This window comes from Coregonus clupeaformis, chromosome 2 (genome assembly GCF_020615455.1).
Source record: "Coregonus clupeaformis isolate EN_2021a chromosome 2, ASM2061545v1, whole genome shotgun sequence".
Classification (NCBI taxonomy): domain Eukaryota; kingdom Metazoa; phylum Chordata; class Actinopteri; order Salmoniformes; family Salmonidae; genus Coregonus; species Coregonus clupeaformis.
This window is the reverse complement of record NC_059193.1, coordinates 33,872,231-33,894,297: the sequence shown is the minus strand read 5'-3', so window position 1 is coordinate 33,894,297 and position 22,067 is coordinate 33,872,231. Positions and strand designations below refer to the sequence as shown.

At 43.5% G+C, this 22,067-nt stretch overlaps 1 protein-coding gene across 1 annotated transcript in view; it reads right to left on the bottom strand.

The window, feature by feature from the left end:
- The window catches only part of LOC121537320 (relaxin receptor 1-like), a 101,389-nt gene that overhangs the window by 5,734 nt on the left and 73,588 nt on the right, over nucleotides 1-22,067 (bottom strand). Inside the window, exons 8-14 of the mRNA XM_041844978.2 lie at nucleotides 21,690-21,758; nucleotides 21,530-21,601; nucleotides 21,212-21,283; nucleotides 16,894-16,965; nucleotides 16,690-16,761; nucleotides 10,537-10,608; nucleotides 3,053-3,282 (exon numbers count right to left, since the gene is read on the bottom strand). Of these exons, the coding sequence (XP_041700912.2) occupies nucleotides 3,053-3,282; nucleotides 10,537-10,608; nucleotides 16,690-16,761; nucleotides 16,894-16,965; nucleotides 21,212-21,283; nucleotides 21,530-21,601; nucleotides 21,690-21,758 (659 nt within the window). The remainder of the gene's footprint in view (nucleotides 1-3,052; nucleotides 3,283-10,536; nucleotides 10,609-16,689; nucleotides 16,762-16,893; nucleotides 16,966-21,211; nucleotides 21,284-21,529; nucleotides 21,602-21,689; nucleotides 21,759-22,067) is intronic.

The window sequence follows — 22,067 nt, the reverse complement described above, 5'->3', positions numbered from 1 at the left end:
TAAGGTCTGGAGACTGGCTAGGCCACTCCAGGGTCTTAAGGTGCTTCTTCTTGAGCCACTCCTTTGTTGCCTTGGCCGTGTGTTTTGGGTCATTGTCATGCTGGAATACCCAGCTACGACCCATTTTCAATGCCCTGGCTGAGGGAAGGAGGTTCTCACCCAAGATTTGACGGTACATGGCCCCGTCCATCGTCCCTTTGATGCGGTGAAGTTGTCCTGGCCCCTTAGCAGAAAAACACCCCCAAAGCATAATGTTTCCACCTCCATGTTTGACGGTGGGGATGGTGTTCTTGGGGTCATAGGCAGCATTCTTCCTCCTCCAAACACGGCAAGTTGAGTTGATGCCAAAGAGCTCCATTTTGGTCTCATCTGACCACAACACTTTCACCCAGTTCTCCTCTGAATCATTCAGATGTTCATTGGCAAACTTCAGACAGGCATGTATATGTGCTTTCTTGAGCAGGGGGACCTTGCGGGCACTGCAGGATTTCAGTCCTTCATGGCGTAGTGTGTTACCAATTGTTTTCTTGGTGACTATGGTCCCAGCTGCCTTGAGATCATTGACAAGATCCTCCTGTGTAGTTCTGGGCTGATTGCTCACCGTTCTCACGATCATTGCAACTCCACGAGGTGAGATCTTGCATGGAGCCCCATGCCGAGGGAGATTGACAGTTCTTTTGTGTTTCTTCCATTTGCGAATAATCGCACCAACTGTTGTCACCTTCTCACCAAGCTGCTTGGCGATGGTCTTGTAGCCCATTCCAGCCTTGTGTAGGTCTACAATCTTGTCCCTGACATCCTTGGAGAGCTCTTTGGTCTTGGCCATGGTGGAGAGTTTGGAATCTGATTGATTGATTGCTTCTGTGGACAGGTGTCTTTTATACAGGTAACAAGCTGAGATTAGGAGCACTCCCTTTAAGAGTGTGCTCCTAATCTCATCTCGTTACCTGTATAAAAGACACCTGGGAGCCAGAAATCTTTCTGATTGAGAGGGGGTCAAATACTTATTTCCCTCATTAAAATGTAAATCAATTTATAACATTTTTGACATGCGTTTTTCTGGATTTCTTTGTTGTTATTCTCTCTCACTGTTCAAATAAACCTACCATTAAAATTATAGACTGATCATTTCTTTGTCAGTGGGCAAACGTACAAAATCAGCAGGGGATCAAATACTTTTTTCCCTCACTGTAGATCAGCTTTAATATTATCTCAAGCCTTGCATACTGTAGCAAAGTTTAGTTAAATTGAACAGAAAGGTGTGCCTCACTGTGCAGGGCACAGATACAGGGAAAATGCAGGTAATATAGCTATCCTGCTGACTTCCAAGGAAGTAACCATTAATATGTCTATCTCATTCCCTGCATCACCGCATTTGTGACAAAGCTAGTTTAATTGAGCAGAAAGGTGGGCCTGGCTTGTAGCGAAGGCACAAAGACATGTTATGTAGCCAGATAATGTAGCCCTCTCTCCGACTCCCAGGGTAGTAAGACATAAACATACTATGTACCAATGGTTTGGTGGTGGCCACTGTGAATGTCGACAGTTCAAAAGCTAAACCTGCATATCAAAGCTAAAGACCCCAATTCATTTGTTTGCTGAAAAGAGAAACCTGCACTTAGAGTTCAATAAGAATGTTCACTCTATCTGAGGTGTTCACCACGTCTTAAATGACACACCCAGAACGCTGTCCCTCTCGCGGACATTGTCACTGGATATTGACGCAAAACCTCACCTTCCCTTACAATACAGCATAAACATTCTGATTGAAGCTGCAGTGTGGTTTTTCTTTATTTTAATGAAATTGGGCTGTCCCCCCCCCCCCATTGAGCTTGTCTGATGCTTTAAGCTCACTGTTTGATGAAATAAATCACAAATTACTCAAGAGGGAGCCAAAGATCAAGATAACTTGAAGAAAAAAACCTTAACCTGTCCCGACCATCATCCTCCAGCTCCTACTGGCTTTCGCAGATTCTGCAGTTACTCTCCTGAAATTGCCGGTAATAGGCTACACGAGGAGTCGGCAAACTTTCTCATGTGGAATGCCAATTTATCTTACCATTTCTACTGATCTGCGTGCCAGTTATGGTTTTCAGATGCACATTTTCGTGGAACAGTTTAATTTAACAACTAAAAACATTGCAGCCTGCCCGTAGAAAATATCCAGATTATTTATTTTGATCTTATAAATCACATTGGCTACGCATGGCCTGTCTGCAACAAACTTGAACCATTGTATCAACTATTAACTTGGGTCCAGCCTGAAGATCCTTGCCACATTGTATAAAATATTCTGGGCCCTCAGAGTTTCCTGTGCCAGTGAGCTCCGGACAGACACAGCTGTAGGCTATTTCTACAACGGATAAGAAGTTATCAGGTAGGCCTATTTTATGACGTTTTATGGATCAGAGCATGACATTTTTCCCTTTCACGCTGAGTGGTTATCGAAAGGGAGAGAGCTGGAATGATTTTTCAAATACATTGAAGAATTGTCATTCTCAATGGATGTAAAAACAGACTTTTTTTTCTTGCTGTGTGAGGTGAAGAAAACATTACTTGTTTCTCACAAGTGTAGCATAGGTTGTGCACTCTGCAAACAATGTGTCCACTCCGACAATGTGAACGGTAAAAGACTAGAATAATAATATATTGAATGCATTAACAGACATTACCGTAACCAAACAAACATTGTAGATTAGAAATGATAGGAATTAACGGGAAATGTACTAATGGTGATATGTAATGGGGACTTGATAGACACTAACAATCAAATGCAAACAATTCACACAATGAAGTTATGAAACAATGAATGTGCACAAATTGACGGGAGATAGACGTGCATTGCGCAGCCACACTCCCCTTCTACTGTGCCATCACCAAGGCCTTCGCAATGGATTAGTCTTGGCCTCCGCAATGGATTAGTTCACTGAGATGGGCACAAATAAGACAGGTGTCTCGTGTGCCATAAAAAAATAATATATATAATTGGGGTCAGCCCTAAAATCTATTGAATCGGGGCCTGAGTTGAATTGATATGAAAGGTGTCTCTTACAACATAGGGAGATGATACACATGGCATGGAGCTTGTTCTCCGATCGGATGTAGGAGCGCATGCAGATGACGAAGACGTTGCCGAAGCACGTGGTGGCAGACACCACCCAGACGAACACCCTCAGGACGATGTTGGCCAGGAGGTCCTCGAAGGACGAGATGCCGTCCGTGTTGGGCTTGCAGCTGCGCACGTGAGGGGCGTAGCCGCAGTACTGGAACTTCTTAAAGTAACTAAACACAAAGAGGGAAATCAATGAACAGGATGAAAGCAGGAGACTCCAGATACCATTCCTAGCCCCTAGCCTCTAAGCCAGTGGTCACCAACCTTTTCTGAGTCAAGATCACTTTCTGAGTCAAAATGCAAGCCGAGATCTACCGCTCAGATATTTTTTTTAAACATGACTTCAAAAACTAAAAACATTAACCAATTAAAAACAGATCTGTAGCAATGAGGTTTGTGCAGTAGGCCATAGGCCCAATACATTATCACTGCATGTTGTTCTTCTCAGACCATTTTGAAATTATATTTCAAAATTGTAGGTAGCCTATATGATTACACTGGTAATATATAATTTGTTGTATTACCTGTGAGGCACAGCTGAGTGAGCATAATATATATATAATATATATATATTTATATATATATATTTTACTGGACTGATGGCCTGCATCTGATGGTAAGTCTGAGGGGAGGGAGCAGCGGTCTATGGCGCAAGGTAACTGTGCAGACACTGTGATCTGAGCTATCTTATTGGCCAGCGGTAGGCCTATAGGCAATGTTCCCTCAAATGTTTTCGTGCACTGAGCAAATTTTTGGTCTTGTGAGCGGAAAACTTGAACATTGCGAGAATTTTGAACACTGAAGCTGAACCCTTACAGTTTTAGACAGCAGCCAATAGGCTATTGTGGCTATTTGAGCATAATGTAGGCCTTCCAACAAAACCAATGGAGCAAATCCCATAACATTTTCACATGAAAATAGCTTTTGATTTCTATGGCCTACAGTAGCCTATATGTGGTGTTCAATGCAGGCCTACATTGCATGAGACTTTAAAACAGTTTTCATGTTATGAAGGGCTTGACATTATTTATTTTTATTTTTTACTTGGTCTGTAAAACCATGGGTCAAATTGGTGACTGTAAATTGCATTGTTGCATGATGCAAGAAACCACTTTACAAAATCAAATGAATTATTATTACCATACAGAGAATTAGACAATGCAGGCTTCCCCTCTCCTATTGGCTTATTTACATATTCAAGCCTGTCTCAAAATACAACACTGCCCTTTAATTAAGACACCGGACTGGCTTTTCAAAGACACATTTTGTGCTTGCATGAAGCAGTAACTCCCCATTGCTGACCCATACTTACCTATAACTGGGCTAATAACTCGCTAACTAGCAAATAATATCAACAAATGTGCGCACGCTTGGCTCTGCGCTCTGATCTAAACTGATCTGAAAAGCGCATTTACTCACAGGTGATTGAAATAACGCTCATGGGCTACCCCGCCAAGAGAATTCTTCTCCATTGCACTCTATCTCTGCCTACAACAAAATCAAAGACGCAATCTTACAAAGTTAGATTTGTTGCATTGACAAGGGCCTGATATAATGTTGATTCGATCACAGAAAAAATCTACAGTACCAGTAAACATTTTGGACAGACCAAAATTTTGGACAGACCATTTTTTTTCTTCTTTGCTTTGATGATAGCTTTGCACACTCTTGGAATTCTCTCAACCAGCTTCATGAGGAATGCTTTTCCAATAGTCTTGAGGGAGACTACATATGCTGAGCACTTGTTGGCTGCTTCTCCTTCACTCTGCGGTCCAACTCATCCCAAACCATCTCAATTGGGTTGAGGTCGAGTGATTGTGGAGGCCAGGTCATCTGATGCAGCACTCCATCACTCTCCTTCTTGGTCAAATAGCCCTTACACAGCTTGGAGGTGTGTTTTGGGTCATTGTCCTGTTGAAAAACAAATGATAGTCCCACTAAGCGCAAACCAGATGGGATGGCGTATCGCTGCAGAATGCTGTGGTAGCCATGCTGGTTAAGTGTGCCTTGAATTCTAAATAAATCACTGACATTGTCACCAGCAAAGCACCCCCACACCATCAAACCACCTCCTCCATGCTTCACGGTGGGAACCACAGATGCGGAGATAATCCGTTCACCTACTCTGCGTCTCACAAAGACACCGCGGTTGGAACCAAAAATTGCAAATTTGGACTCATCAGACCAAATGACAGATTTCCACCAGTCTAATGTCGATTGCTCGTGCTTCTTGGCCCAAGCAAGTCTCTTCTTCTTGATGGTAGTGGTTTCTTTGCAGCAATTCGACCATGAAGGCCTGATTCACGCAGTCTCCTCTGAACAGTTGATTTTGAGATGTGTCTTTTACTTGAACTCTGTGAAGCATTTATTTGGGCTGCAATTTCTGCGGCTGGTAACTCTAATGACCTTATCCTCTGCAGCAGTGGTAACTCTGGGTCTTCCTTTCCTGTGGCGGTCCTCATGAGAGCCAGTTTCATCATTGTGCTTGATGGTTTTTGCGACTTTACTTGAAGAAACTTTCAAAGTTCTTGACATTTTCTGGGCAGTTCATGCCTTTAAAGTAATGATGGACTGTCGTTTCTCTTTGCTCATTTGAGCTGTTCTTTGCCTGTCATCAAGGCAAAGGGTGGCTACTTTGAAGAATCTCATATATAAAATATATTTTGATTTTTCATGGTTTTGATGTCTTCACTATTATTCTACAATGTAGAAAATAGCCAAAATAAAGAAAAACCCTGGAATGAGTAGGTGTGTCCAAACTTTTGACTGGTACTGTATATAGTGCAAACTAATGGGTTGGTCAGGGAATTTCAATCTCTTGCCTCTCTGCGCAGCATGGCATTTCTTCTGCCCAGCAGTCCTGGAGGAAGTGTGCGGTCACTCACGTGCGTAGCTTAGAGGGAACATTGCCTATAGGTGCACTTGATTTGCACTCTGGGCCTGCCAGGTAGGCAGAGTTCTATCTTCAGACACATGAAATGGTTCAAAATGGGAACACTATGCCTTCCCGGCACAAGGGCTGCTGAATCTAGTGCACCTACCGACAACAGCGCGAAACACATTTAAAAAAAATAGGAACGCAAGGCTTTAACATTGTTTTTTTCCAGAAATGTTTGGTGATCAACTAGGAATGGCTTGGAGATCGACCAGTCGATCGCTATCGACCGGTTGGTAACCACTGCTCTAGGCAGTTCATGATCTGAAGCAATATGTGATTAAGCTCTACCTTGCGCTCTGATAGGCTAGGTGGTATTTCTGCCATATTGCTTACATCTATCATGTCCTTTCAGATCTACACAATTGCCTAGGGTGTAGGGGTTAGTGATTGTTTCAGGGCCCCTATCAGGATAGGGGATAGTGCACATCCAAAGGTTGCATAGAAGCGGAGCAAAAAAGTATATGATACAAAGTTGTGCAGCACACGGTGAGAGGACAAGGATTGGTTTTTCAATTAATCTCATCCTGGACCAACAGTGTTTTGGGATGACCTTACTCACAGGCATGTCAATTATGTAACGCACAGCTTGGGATCTGTCACGGATTCAGCCGAGGCTGCTCCTCCTCCTTGCTCGGGCAGGCTTCGGCATTCGTCGTCCCTGGAGTACTAGCTGCTACCGATCGATGTTTCGGTGTTTGTCTTGTTTGGTCTTTATTGTTTACACCTGTTTCCCATTATGTTGGATTGTATTCCCTATATTACCCTCTGTCTCTCATTGGTTATTTTGTGTGTTATTGTTCGTTTGTCATTCCGGCAGTTTCTTGTATGTACGGGTCTTTGTGTTTTCCTCCCTGTTTGGAGGTTTGTTGTTTTTGTACGTTTATTTTACTGTGTTCAGTAAAGAACGTTGCCAGCCGCTCTGTGTCCTGCATTTGACTTCGCTAACCGCATACACGTCGCCTGACAGAATAACACACCAAGACATGTCAGCAGGAGTGGCGGTGCCAGATGGATCACTGGAGGAGCGTGTAACACAACAAGCGGCCATGATCCAGGCTCTTGGCACCGCCATGGAAGGGGTGATGAACACCTTGGAGCGATGGGAAAGAGGAGGTTTGCCCACACCTCCTCCGAGGATACCACCACCATCAACTATACCCATCGCCTCACCTCCGGAGTCCAGTGGGATTCGGCTCTCGCTCCCGAGGGCTTATGATGGCACCGCGGCCGGGTGTCAGGGTTTCCTGCTCCAAGTGGAACTCTACCTGGCAACCATCCACCCGGTGCCCTCGGGATACGAGAGCGTGTCCGCCCTCATCTCCTGTCTGTCCGGCAAGGCACTGGAGTGGGCCAACGCCGAGTGGGGGGGAATAGACGCCGCTACAGTCAACTATGCAGAGTTCACCCGCCGCTTCAGGGCAGTGTTCGATCATCCCCCCCAGAGTGGAAGACAGCGTTCAGTACCACCTCGGGTCACTATGAGTACCTCATCATGCCATACAGTTTAATGAATGCTCCTTCAGTCTTCCAATCATTTGTGGACAAGATTTTCCGGGATTTGCATGGACAGGGTGTAGTGGTGTATATTGATGACATTCTAATATTCTCCGCTACACGAGCCGAGCATGTGTTCCTGGTGCGTCGGATGCTGGGTAGACTGTTGGAGCATGACCTGTATGTGAAGGCGGAGAAATGTCTGTTCTTCCAGGAGTCCATCTCCTTCCTGGGACATTGGTTGTCCGCGTCAGGGGTGGAGATGGAGATTGACCGCGTTTCAGCCGTGCGTAATTGGCAGACTCCCACCACGGTGAAGGAGGTGCAGCGGTTTTTGGGTTTTGCCAATTACTACCGGAGGTTTATCCGGGGTTTTGGACAGGTAGCAGCTCCCATCACCTCCCTGCTAAGGGGGGGCCCGGTGCGTTTGCAGTGGTCGGCTGAGGCGGACAGGGCGTTTAGACATCTGAAGGACCTGTTCACCTCGGCTCCGGTGCTGGCACATCCGGATCCCTCTTTGGCGTTCCAAGTTGAGGTGGATGCTTCCGAGGCGGGGATCGGTGCTATACTGTCTCAGCGCTCGGGCACGCCTCCAAAACTCCGCCCCTGTGCTTTCTATTCTAAGAAGCTCAGTCCGGCGGAACGCAATTATGACGTGGGGGACAGGGAGCTGCTAGCGGTGGTCCAAGCCCTGAAGGTGTGGAGGCATTGGCTTGAGTGGGCTAGACACCCTTTTCTCATTCTGACTGACCATCGTAACCTGGAATACATCCGGGCAGCGAGGAGACTGAACCCTCGTCAGGCTAGGTGGGCCATGTTTCTTACCCGGTTTGTATTTAAGCTCACTTATATACCAGGGTCACAGAACGCTAAGGCAGACGCCCTGTCCCGACGTTATGACGCAGAGGAGAGGTCCATTGAGCCCACTCCCATACTTCCAGAGTATTGTCTGGTGGCACCGGTGGTGTGGGAGGTCGATGCGGACAACGAGCGGGTGTTACGTGCCGACCCTACTCCCCCAGAGTGTCCAGAGGGACGGAGGTACGTGCCGCTCGAGGTTCGTGATCGACTGATATATTGGGCTCACACGTCACCCTCCTCTGGTCATCCTGGTATTGGTCGGACAGTGCACTGCCTTAGTGGGAAGTACTGGTGGCCCACCTTAGCTAGGGACGTGAGGGTTTACGTTTCTTCCTGCTCGGCGTGCGCCCAGTGTAAGGCGCCTAGACACCTGCCCAGAGTGAAGTAACAACCCTTACCCGTTCCACAACGGCTGTGGTCTCACCTATCGGTGAATTTTGTCACGGACCTTCCCCCCTCCCAGGGGAATACCACGATCTTGGTCGTTGTGGATCGGTTTTCTAAGGCCTGCCGTCTCATTCCTATGCCAGGTCTTCCTACAGCCCTACAAACGGCTGACGCCCTGTTTACTCACGTCTTCCGGCACTACGGGGTGCCTGAGGATATAGTGTCTGATCGGGGTCCCCAGTTCACCTCTAGAGTCTGGAGGGCGTTTATGGAACGTCTGGGGGTCTCGATTAGCCTTACCTCGGGTTTTCACCCTGAGAGTAATGGGCAGGTGTAGAGAGTAAACCAGGATGTGGGTAGGTTTCTGAGGTCCTATTGCCAGGACCGGCAGGAGGAGTGGTCGGGGTATATCCCCTGGGCAGAGATAGCCCAAAACTCACTCCGCCACTCCTCCACTAATCTTACGCCTTTTCAGTGTGTGCTGGGTTATCAGCCGGTCCTGGCACCCTGGCATCAGAGCCAGATCGAAGCCCCTGCGGTGGATGAGTGGTTTCGGCGCTCGGAGGAAACATGGAACGCTGCGCATGTCCATCTGCAGCGGGCTATTAGATGGCAAAAGTGAGGCTCCGGTTTATGCACCGGGAGATCGGGTCTGGCTCTCGACCCGAAACCTGCCCCTCGGTTTGTGGGGCCATTTAAAGTCCTGAGGAGAATGAACGAGGTATGTTATAGGTTACAACTGCCCATTAATTACCGCATTAACCACTCGTTCCATGTGTCTCTCCTCAGGCCGGTGGTAGCTGGTCCACTCCAGGAGAATGAGATACGAGAGGCTCCTCCGCCCCCACTAGACATCGAGGGGGCTCCGGCGTACTCAGTCCGTTCCATCGTGGATTCGAGGCGTCGGATGGGGGGTCTGCAGTATCTCGTGGAGTGGGAGGGGTACGGTCCGGAGGAACGGTGCTGGGTCCCTAGGAGGGACATCCTAGATCCGTCCCTGTTGAGGGATTTCCACCGGAGTCATCCGACTCGCCCTGCTCCGCGTCCTCCTGGCTGTCACGGATTCAGCCGAGGCTGCTCCTCCTTGCTCGGGCAGGCTTCGGCGTTCGTCGTCCCCGGAGTACTAGCTGCTGCCGATCGATGTTTCGGTGTTTGTCTTGTTTGGTCTTTATTGTTTACACCTGTTTCCCATTATGTTGGATTGTATTCCCTATATTACCCCCTCTCTCTCATTGGTTATTTTGTGTGTTATTGTTCGTTTGTCATTCCGGCAGTTTCTTGTATGTACGGGTCTTTGTGTTTTCCTCCCTGTTTGGAGGTTTGTTGTTTTTGTACGTTTATTTTACTGTGTTCAGTAAAGAACGTTGCCAGCCGCTCTGTGTCCTGCATTTGACTTCGCTAACCGCATACACGTCGCCTGACAGGATCACACCGTTGGGAGTGAACATCTTGAAGCTTCAGATAAGGACCTGGGGCCAGATTGACTAGGACACTTTTACAATAGTGGTGGAAAAGTTTGCAACTGCAATGGTTTGAAAGATAAAAGGAAGAGCAAAAGTTAAAGTAAATATTGGATGAGGGATAAGAATTAAGAGGTGCAAATGCTTTTTAAATAACTTACGAAAGCATTAAACTCAATCTTTTTGCCAGATAAAAATGATTTTGTTCATAGTGTAATTTCGGATTGGTCTTCAATTTAATTTCCAAAAACGTTATGATAAAACAAAATGAACAAAGTACATACATGTGGGTCAATTGTTTGAGTGGTTCAAACATCCTTCGTTGTATGTTCCCAATCTCGATTCCCTCTATGCTCCTAAAAAACACAAACAAAAGTTGTTCCCCTTAGGAGCTCACATAGAAAAACAAAATATTTGAATTTCAGAGACCCTCTTTGCAACATTCTTTCCCCAAAATTGTTGGTCTTTTACACATTTGTTTGGTGGGGGAAGCTTTGATGTTTGACCTAAAATGCTATTTGTTGTCTTTCCTGATATGTGTGAATAAGGGAATTCCTCATGTATGGGCCAGTAAGTGCACTCTGTTCCAATAGGATAACACATAAAACACTGCATGTTATGTAGCCACATAATTGTCTTGTATTATAAAAGGGTGCACATTGGAAGGTCACGTGCCTTTGTTCTGGGGATGATGCAAGCTATGATTGTATGTGAAATTGCATGGAGTAGATCATGGATTTCTAGTTAGTCTGAAAGGGCCACAGAAAGGGATGTATAGAGAAGATGTACTACCTCTACACAACTTCCCTTTATCAATCTCTCATGCTTGCCTAATTGTTAATTTTTTATTATTATGTACATTTAATTTAAATGGCCCCTTGCATATTTACTAGAACTATATATATATTTTAAACATGGTATTACTACTGATGGGTAGCACTTTATAATAACTCCACATAATCAAGCATTAATAATGGATTAGTAAATAGTTAATCATTTATTAATCATTACTCCCACATTTGTTCATGTTAGGTAGCTAGTTATTCACACATTTATAAAAACTTTTTAAAGTAGGCTATGTAATAATGATTCATAAGATGTTTAATATAGGTCCTTAAACCATTTACCAATCATTAGTAAAGTATGTTTGCATGGTCTCATCTAAAGTGAGGGCTATTTATACTTTGTTTCAAGTGACCAGTTAAATTTCTCACAAAAAGATGGATATGCCATTGGTAGACATTCCAGCAGTACCTAATGCTCATTAATGTCGCAAAATGGACCCTAGAACATATTAATGGTTAAACAATAAGCATACAATACAGAGGATGTGTACCCCTTTCTTGCAGTCGAATGACCAAAGCAACCTCTAGTGGCCTCATGGGTTGAGGGAGTGTTATTAGAATTTAAAAGAAAACACAGAACATCCAGTGTTTCTATGTCAAAAGATTTTGTTATATTTCAGTCTTCTGTGATGTACAGTACCAGTCAAAAATTTGGACACACCTACTCATTCAAGGGTATTTCTTTATTTTTTACTATTTTCTACATTGCAGAATAATAGTGAAGACATCAAAACTATGAAATCACACATATGGAATCATGTAGTAACCAAAAACGTGTTAAACAAATCCAAATATATGTGTGCAAAGCTGTCATCAAGGCAAAGGGTGGCTACTTTGACGAATATAAAATATATTTTGATTTGTTTAACACTTTTTTTTTGGTTACTACATGATTCCATATGTGTTATTTCATAGTTTTGATGTCTTCACTATTATTCTACAATGTAGAAAATAGTAAAAGTAAAGAAAAACCCTGGAATGAGTAGGTGTGTCCAAACTTTTGACTGGTACTGTATATAAAGTGTAATATTGGGATGCAAACACAAAATTGAACAATATTTCAACTCTATATCTGACATGGTAAAGGTGTCTTCTTTTTTTAAGCCCATAACCATACTTTTGTTTCAAAGTAGATTTGTTTAAGACAAGAAACACTCTGTGTGACCCTGATTTAGCCCAATGTAGTAAAAGGTTTTAAGAAAATATATTGAGCATTTTATTCCAAAACAGCCACACTGTTGTAATAGTATGATGTGTGACTATGCTGAGTGAAGTGCTAACATTAGTAGAGTTGCATTCTTATGCTTAGTTTGGCAATGCTAGTCCCTGTGTATTTTGCTTTGTTAGGTATCCAATGTTGGCTAACTAGCTAGCTGTGCTAATTTGCTATTGTTGTAGAAAGCCCTTGTTGATACTAGCCAGATGGCCACAGCTAGATAACTAGCTAGCAAGATGACAAAGGAACAATTTAATTAACTCTCCATAATCCCATACTGCCAGTGCCAGCCCATATATACAGTGGGGAGAACAAGTATTTGATACACTGCCGATTTTGCAGGTTTTCCTACTTACAAAGCATGTAGAGGTCTGTAATTTTTATCATAGGTACACTTCAACTGTGAGAGACGGAATCCAGAAAATCACATTGTATGATTTTTAAGTAATTAATTTGCATTTTATTGCATGACATAAGTATTTGATACATCAGAAAAGCAGAACTTTAAAATTTGGTACAGAAACCTTTGTTTGCAATTACAGAGATCATACGTTTCCTGTAGGTCTTGACCAGGTTTGCACACACTGCAGCAGGGATTTTGGCCCACTCCTCCATACAGACCTTCTCCAGATCCTTCAGGTTTCGGGGCTGTCGCTGGGCAATACGGACTTTCAGCTCCCTCCAAAGATGTTCTATTGGGTTCAGGTCTGGAGACTGGCTAGGCCACTCCAGGACCTTGAGATGCTTCTTACGGAGCCACTCCTTAGTTGCCCTGGCTGTGTGTTTCGGGTGGTTGTCATGCTGGAAGACCCAGCCACGACCCATCTTCAATGCTCTTACTGAGGGAAGGTGGTTGTTGGCCAAGATCTCGCGATACATGGCCCCATCCATCCTCCCCTCTATACGGTGCAGTCGTCCTGTCCCCTTTGCAGAAAAGCATCCCCAAAGAATGATGTTTCCACATCCATGCTTCACGGTTGGGATGGTGTTCTTGGGGTTGTACTCATCCTTCTTCTTCCTCCAAACTCGGCGAGTGGAGTTTAGACCAAAAAGCTCTATTTTTGTCTCATCAGACCACATGACCTTCTCCCATTCCTCCTCTGGATCATCCAGATGGTCATTGGCAAACTTCAGACGGGCCTGGACATGTGCTGGCTTGAGCAGGGGGACCTTGCGTGCCCTGCAGGATTTTAATCCATGACGGCGTAGTGTGTTACTAATGGTTTTCTTTGAGACTGTGGTCCCAGCTCTCTTCAGGTCATTGACCAGGTCCTGCTGTGTAGTTCTGGGCTGATCCCTCACCTTCCTCATGATCATTGATGCCCCACGAGGTGAGATCTTGCATGGAGCCCCAGACCGAGGGTGATTGACCGTCATCTTGAACTTCTTCTATTTTCTAATAATTGCGCCAACAGTTGTTGCCTTCTCACCAAGCTGCTTGCCTATTGTCCTGTAGCCCATCCCAGCCTTGTGCAGGTCTACAATTTTATCCCTGATGTCCTTACACAGCTCTCTGGTCTTGGCCATTGTGGAGAGGTTGGAGTCTGTTTGATTGAGTGTGTGGACAGGTGTCTTTTATACAGGTAACTAGTTCAAACAGGTGCAGTTAATACAGGTAATGAGTGGAGAACAGGAGGGCTTCTTAAAGAAAAACTAACAGGTCTGTGAGAGACGGAATTCTTACTGGTTGGTAGGTGATCAAATACTTATGTCATGCAATAAAATGCAAATTAATTACTTAAAAATCATACAATGTGATTTTCTGGATTTTTGTTTTAGATTCCGTCTCTCACAGTTGAAGTGTACCTATGATAAAAATTACAGACCTCTACATGCTTTGTAAGTAGGAAAACCTGCAAAATCGGCAGTGTATCAAATACTTGTTCTCCCCGCTGTATATAAATAAGATGTTGTGCAAGCTAGCGAATAAAAAATTATATATATATATATTAATTTTTTTATTCGCTAGCTTGCACAACATATTTTTTCCTTTTTGTTGTCACTCCTGTCAGCTCTCCCACTTGGAGGTTCATGACCTCTGATTGGCTTTAAGTCAAGTTGTTGGCCACTGAGGAGCATTGCGATTCTACAAGTAGAAATGGCAGGTTCGTCAGGTATGCAGCAGGTACGTCTTTTGTTCTAGCAAGAGAAGGAACGGCCTCCTACTGTAATGAGTACTTATCGGCAGTCAGATTCTCAGTGTGTTTCATGGTTTAGAGCAGTCCATAGACTGCTTACGAGGTAAGGAAACAAATACACTGAATCACCAAAAGTATGTGGACACCTGCTCGTCGAACATCTAATTCCAAAATCATGGGCATTAATATGGAGTTGGTCCCCCCTTTACTGCTATAACTGCCTCCACTCTTCTGGGAAGGCTTTCCACTAGATGTTGGAACATTGCTGCGGTGACTTGCTTCCATTCAGCCACAAGAGCATTAGGGAGGACGGGCACTGATGTTGGGCGATTAGGCCTGGCTCGCAGTCTGCGTTCCAATTCATCCCAAAGGTGTTCGATGGGGTTGAGGTCAGGGCTCTGTGCAGGCCAGTCATGTTCTTCCACACCGATCTCGACAAACCATTTCTGTATGGACCTCGCTTTGTGCACGTGGGCATTGTCATGCTGAAACAGGAAAGGGCCTTCCCCAAACTGTTCCCACAAAGTTCCCTTCAATGGAACTAAGGGGCCGAGCCCGAACCATGAAAAACAGCCCCAGACCATTATTCCTCCTTCACCAAACTTTACAGTTAGCACTATGCATTCGGGAAGGTAGCATTCTCCTGGCATCCACCAAAACCAGATTCGTCCGTCGGACTGCCAGATGGTGAAGCATGATTCATTACTCCAGAGAACGCGTTTCCACTGCTCTAGAGTCCAATGGCAGTGAGCTTTACACCACTCCAGCCAACGCTTGGCATTGCGCATGGTGATCTTAGGCTTGTGTGCGGCTGCTCAGCCATGGAAACCCATTTCATGAAGCTCCCAACGAACAGTTCTTGTGCTGACGTTGCTTCCAGGGGCAGTTTGGAACTAGGTAGTGAGTATTGCAACCGAGGACAGACGATTTTTACGCGCTTCAGCACTCTGCGGTCCCATTCTGTGAGCTTGTGTGGCGTACAACTTAACGGCTGAGCCGTTGTTGACCTAGACGTTTCCACTTCACAATAACAGCACTTACAGTTGACCGGGGCAGCACTAGCAGGGCCGAAGTCCACATACTTTTGTATATATAGTGTATCTAAATACATTATTTTGCTGAACTAGCCAAGAGTTACTACCTTCAAATATTATTAAAGGCCCAGTAAAAATGCCGCCAAACAAAGCAAAGTGTGAAAATAGTTAAATGGTTAAAACACTGACGCACTGGAAACATTTAAAGGTTATACATGTAACATATTTATACCTGAATCACATATCAGTAGTAATGAAGGAATAAAAATCTACTAGAGAAAAACTGGCCGGTCCAGCCTAATGTTGTGTGTGAGGGTACATCTCCCTGTTTTATGATTAGTTTGCATTTGCGAGGTTGACATTAGACATTCACAAATAAGAATTTGTTCTTAACTGACTTGCCTAGTTAAATAAAGGTTAAATAAAAAAAATTTAAAAAAATAATTGCAACTCTTCCTTACGTCCTTGCAACAGTTGTTTTACAACAGTTTTTGTGAATAAAATGTTAATAAATATTTCCTTAAACATCCTGTGTTGTGTGCTTATTCTTTTACCATTTTGAGACCTTAAAGAGCATCAGGTACTGCTGGAATGTCTACCAATGTGAGAAATTACACTGGTAATTCAAAAGTATCTCAGCATGGACACCGAATTAGCATAATAATTAAGAAACATGAACGTTTAAGCTATGGTACCTCCATGGAAAGAGGAGACTCACGAACAAGAACATGTTGGTTGTTTTGCTCTAAGATGCCCACAAGCCTCACAAGCCTCATCTGAAGGTAACATGGTACCAGTTTATTTTAAAATATGGAAGTATACACTCACCGGCCAGTTTATTAGCTACACCACCCCGTTCAGAAAAATGGATCGCTCTTACAGACAGTGAGTCACGTTGCCATGGCTTGCTATGTAAAGCAGGCAGACAGGCATCAAGGCATTCAGTTACGGTTTGATTGAATGTTAGAAAGTTACGGTTTTGATTGAATGTTTTTTTTTTTTATCAATGTGTGAATAACTAGCTTACTAACATTAACACGTGGGTGTAATGATTCATAAATGATAAACAAACTATTTACTAAACCATTATAAATGCCTTATTACAAGGTGTTATTATAAAGTGCTACCCTACTGATTCTTTTCCCTCTCAAGTGTAACATTCATGCACAAAGTGAGCAGTAAAACAAACATAAAGGTTACTTACAATGATTTCAATTTATGCAAGTTATCAAAGTGGTCAACTTGGAGATCCACGATAGGGTTATACGAGATGTTCCTAAAAAACATGTAAAAGTATTGACATCAGAGCTCCAATAACAGCATCAATTATAAGACATAATATTCAACGATAACTATAGCATAACATATTCAAAGAATGTGCATATAGCAGAGTGTGGATCTGACTCACAGTTGTAGTAAATCTCCCAGATGAACAAAGAGATTGGGAGGGATTGCCACGAGTCTGTTGCTGGACAGATCTCTGTGTAGACAAAGCTATTTACTGGAAACAAACTATAAGAACCATTTATACCACGGCATTGTTGAATACTCATTTCCGATTGTCCAGAAGTGCATTCTAGAATGGGCATTAAAACCAGATAATGGACAGTTGGAAAAGATATTGGGACACCTTGGAATCATGACGCAATATGCGCCTACACATGCAGACCGTACTTGCTACAAAGATACAGAAAGCTAAACCAACAACTGCACAAACCAAAATTGGATACATTGTAAACGCAGGTCCAACGATGAAAAACATAGCTAGCTAACATTGATTTGTTTTTGCAGAGAGATATATTTTTGGAGCATCTGATGACCTAAAATGGTGAGTGATGAACATGACTTTCTCTGGTCCTTACTGTTGCAGTCATGACGCAAGTGGCGTTACGCTGTCAAATCCTCCCACGTTTCTAGTTTGACCAGCTGTTTTCAGCAACTTTTATTTTTTTATTCAGTTGTCATATTGGCAGCTAGCAACAAACTATTTAGCTAGCTTCTAGCCTAGTGTTTGATATGCAGTACGATCTCCTCGTAATGAACAGTGTCGAGTGTCCTGACGAGAAGGCAAACCTTTCTAGCTATGCCACGCAAAATCGGGCATTATCAGCTCATTGTTATGGATGTATCTAAATGAATGTCAATAGAAAACAGCTTAAACAAACACATATGCAGCTAGTTTGCTGTTATTCTGGCTGTAGGGGTCGTGACTGTGTTAGCCATAGCTAGTTGGCGAGCTAGCAAGCAAGGGATAAGAACGTTGCCAGCGAGCATGGCAACGGAACATATACAGTTGAAGTCGGAAGTTTACATACACCTTAGCTAAATACATTTAAACTCAGTTTTTCACAATTCCTGACATTTAATCCTAGAAAAAATGTCCTGTCTTAGGTCAGTTAGGATCACCACTTTATTTTAAGAATGTGAAATGTCAGAATAATAGTAGAGAGAATGATTTATTTCAGCTTTTATTTATTTCATCACATTCCCAGTGGGTCAGAAGTTTACATACACTCAATTAGTATTTGGTAGCATTGCCTTTAAGTTGTTTAACTTGGGTCAAACGTTTTGGGTAGCCTTCCACAAGCTTCCCACAATAAGTTGGGTGAATTTTGGCCCATTCCTCCTGACAGAGCAGGTGTAACTGAGTGAGGTTTGTAGGCCTCCTTGCTCGCACACGCTTTTTCAGTTCTGCCCACTGATTTTGTATAGGATTGAGGTCAGGGCTTTGTGATGGCCAATCCAATACCTTGACTTTGTTGTCCTTAAGCCATTTTGCCACAACTTTGGAAGTATGCTTGGGGTCATTGTCTATTTGGAAGACCCATTTGCGACCAAGCTTTAACTTCCTGACTGATGTCTTGAGATGTTGCTTCAATATATCCACATCATTTTCCTTCCTCATGATGCCATCTATTTTGTGAAGTGCACCAGTCCCTCCAGCAGCAAAGCACCCCCACAGCATGATGCTGCCACCCCCGTGCTTCATGGTTGGGATGGTGTTCTTCGGCTTGCAAGCTACCCCCTTTTTTCTCCAAACATACAATGGTCATTATGGCCGAACAGTTCTATTTTTGTTTAATCAGACCAGAGGACATTTCTCCAAAAAGTACGATCTTTGTCCCCATGTGCAGTTGCAAACCGTAGTCTGGCTTTTTTATGGTGGTTTTGGAGCAGTGGCTTCTTCCTTGCTGAGCAGCCTTTCAGGTTATGTCAACATAGGACTTGTTTTACTGTGGATATAGATACGTTTGTACCTGTTTCCTCCAGCATCTTCACAAGGTCCTTTGCTGTTGTTCTGGGATTGATTTGCACTTTTCGCACCAAAGTACATTCATCTCTAGGGGTCAGAAAGCGTGTCCTTCTTGAGCGGTATGACGGCTGCATGGTCCCATGATGTTTATACTTGCTTACTATTGTTTGTACAGATGAAAGTGGTACCTTCAGGCGTTTGGAATTGCTCCCAAGGATGATCCAGACTTGTGGAGGTCTACAATTATTTTTCTGAGGTCTTGGCTGATTTCTTTTGATTTTCCCATGATGTCAAGCAAAGAGGCACTGTGTTTGAAGGTAGGCCTTGAAATACATCCACAGGTACACCTCCAATTGACTCAAATGATGTAAATTAGCCTATCAGAAGCTTCTAAAGACTTGACATCATTTTCTGGAATTTTCCAAGCTGTTTAAAGGCACATTCAACTTAGTCTATGTAAACTTCTGACCCACTGGAATTGTGATACAGTGAATTATAAGTGACATAATCTGTCTGTAAACAATTGTTGGAAAGATTACTTGTGTCATGCACAAAGTATATGTCCTAACCGACTTGCCAAAACTATAGTTTGTTAACAAGAAATTTGTGGAGTGATTTTGCAGGTTTTCCTACTTACAAAGCATGTAGAGGTCTGGATTTCTATCATAGGTACACTTCAACTGTGAGAGACGGAATCTAAAACAAAAATCAAACAGACTCCAACCTCTCCACAATGGCCAAGACCAGAGAGCTGTGTAAGGACATCAGGGATACAATTGTAGACCTGCACAAGGCTGGGATGGGCTACAGGACAATAGGCAAGCAGCTTGGTGAGAAGGCAACAACTGTTGGCGCAATTATTAGAAAATGGAAGAAGTTCAAGATGACGGTCAATCACCCTCGGTCTGGGGCTCCATGCAAGATCTCACCTCGTGGGGCATCAATGATCATGAGGAAGGTGAGGGATCAGCCCAGAACTATATGGCAGGACCTGGTCAATGACCTGAAGAGAGCTGGGACCACAGTCTCAAAGAAAACCATTAGTAACACACTACGCCGTCATGGATTAAAATCCTGCAGCGCACGCAAGGTCCCCCTGCTCAAGCCAGCGCATGTCCAGGCCCGTCTGAAGTTTGCCAATGACCATCTGGATGATCCAGAGGAGGAATGGGAGAAGGTCATGTGGTCTGATGAGACAAAAATAGAGCTTTTTGGTCTAAACTCCACTCGCCGTGTTCGGAGGAAGAAGAAGGATGAGTACAACCCCAAGAACACCATCCCAACCGTGAAGCATGGAGGTGGAAACATCATTACATCATTCTTTGGGGATGCTTTTCTGCAAAGGGGACAGGATGACTGCACCGTATTGAGTGGAGGATGGATGGGGCCATGTATCGCGAGATCTTGGCCAACAACCTCCTTCCCTCAGTAAGAGCATTGAAGATGGGTCGTGGCTGGGTCTTCCAGCATGACAACCACCCGAAACACACAGCCAGGGCAACTAAGGAGTGGCTCCGTAAGAAGCATCTCAAGGTCCTGGAGTGGCCTAGCCAGTCTCCAGACCTGAACCCAATAGAACATCTTTGGAGGGAGCTGAAAGTCCGTATTGCCCAGCGACAGCCCCGAAACCTGAAGGATCTGGAGAAGGTCTGTATGGAGGAGTGGGCCAAAATCCCTGCTGCAGTGTGTGCAAACCTGGTCAAGACCTACAGAAAACGTATGATCTCTGTATTTGAAACAAAGGTTTCTGTACCAAATATTAAGTTCTGCTTTTCTGATGTATCAAATACTTATGTCATGCAATAAAATGCAAATGAATTACTTAAAAATCATATGATGTGATTTTCTGGATTTTTGTTTTAGATTCCGTCTCTCAAAGTTGAAGTGTACCTATGATAACAATTACAGACCTCTACATGCTTTGTAAGTAGGAAAACCTGCAAAATCGGCAGTGTATCAAATACTTGTTCTCCCCACTGTACTTTTTTATTATATATATACCGGTAAATGAGTGCTTTAGTATTGTTTTCTTTGGCAACTGTTGTATAAGCAGTATAAACGCCTCCGTTCTGTACATTACCTTGGAAATAATGGGCAATGCAGCGGGACGAGGCGGAGCCAAGTCCCTTTGTGGAGTTCATTTTTCCAAGGTAATGTACAGAACGGAGACATTTATCCATTACATATATGAAACTTACACAAGGTTTACATGGCTTACATGACCACCTGTTCTGCAAATCCGGAAACCAGTGGAAATGCATGTCAGAATAATTGTTAGAATTAACCAAAACTCATGAAATATAAATCATAATGAACATCTTCTTGGCCTGGGAACATGTTGTATATTTATAGTGCAGTCTGAACTGATTATATGGTATTATCTGAATTCTTCAAAAAGTCAGTGGAATAGGTGAAGATGTGCAGTATCACTGTGTCTGGGTATTTCTGAGGCATACAAAACATAACAACTTACAATTCCCCAAGTTTCTGTAGAAATGAGAACGCCTGTTCATGTATGTGACTGATTCTGTTACTCTGTAGGACACTAGAAAGAGTTAAGGAAAGAATTATAAAACAGACAAAGACATTTTCTCACTTTATTCCCCTCATCTTCTTTGTTGGTTCTAAAAGCAATTAAACAAGATTGTTGTTTTGGGGTCCACTATTTAGAATCCCTTGTGGAAACAAATAGATATTTGGCATTTGAATGGGTTATAGCCAAGGACACAATAACAAAAATGGGGAAAACAAAATCTATTCTAAAGATTGAAAATAATTAAGTCACACTTACAGCACAGTCATCATGTTGCACGACCAGAATGTTACGTTTCCGACACTTTCAATTTGATTTCCCTCCATGTCCCTGGAGACACACAAGTGCACAAAAACATATTTAAAAGTCATATCATGCCGATAACAAAGCTCTTTGATTTGCTGACTTCCAAACTTACAGCCAGTTTAGTCTTGGCATTTCCAGGCAGATGTCATCCAGCTTTGTCAGAGCGTTGTTCAACAAAACCCTGCGAACAAAAACATCAAAACAAGAGAGGTCAGATTTTTGTGCCATTCAAAGAAACAACACTCGCTGACAATATGCTTTAGCATATCACATTGGCCCTTAATAATACTGGGGCACTTCAATAAAGTGCATATGAAAGCATAGCCGCGGGAAGTAGTTTTGGGGGTGGGGGTGCTGGTGCTGGGATATTTTATTTTGCCAGCTGGGGGGGTTGGGCTGATTGTCTCTATTTATTTTATTTTTTACAGCACTAGTAAAGGCAATACTTTAGTGATTTTTTTATTTGATTTTTTTAAATAAATACAAATAA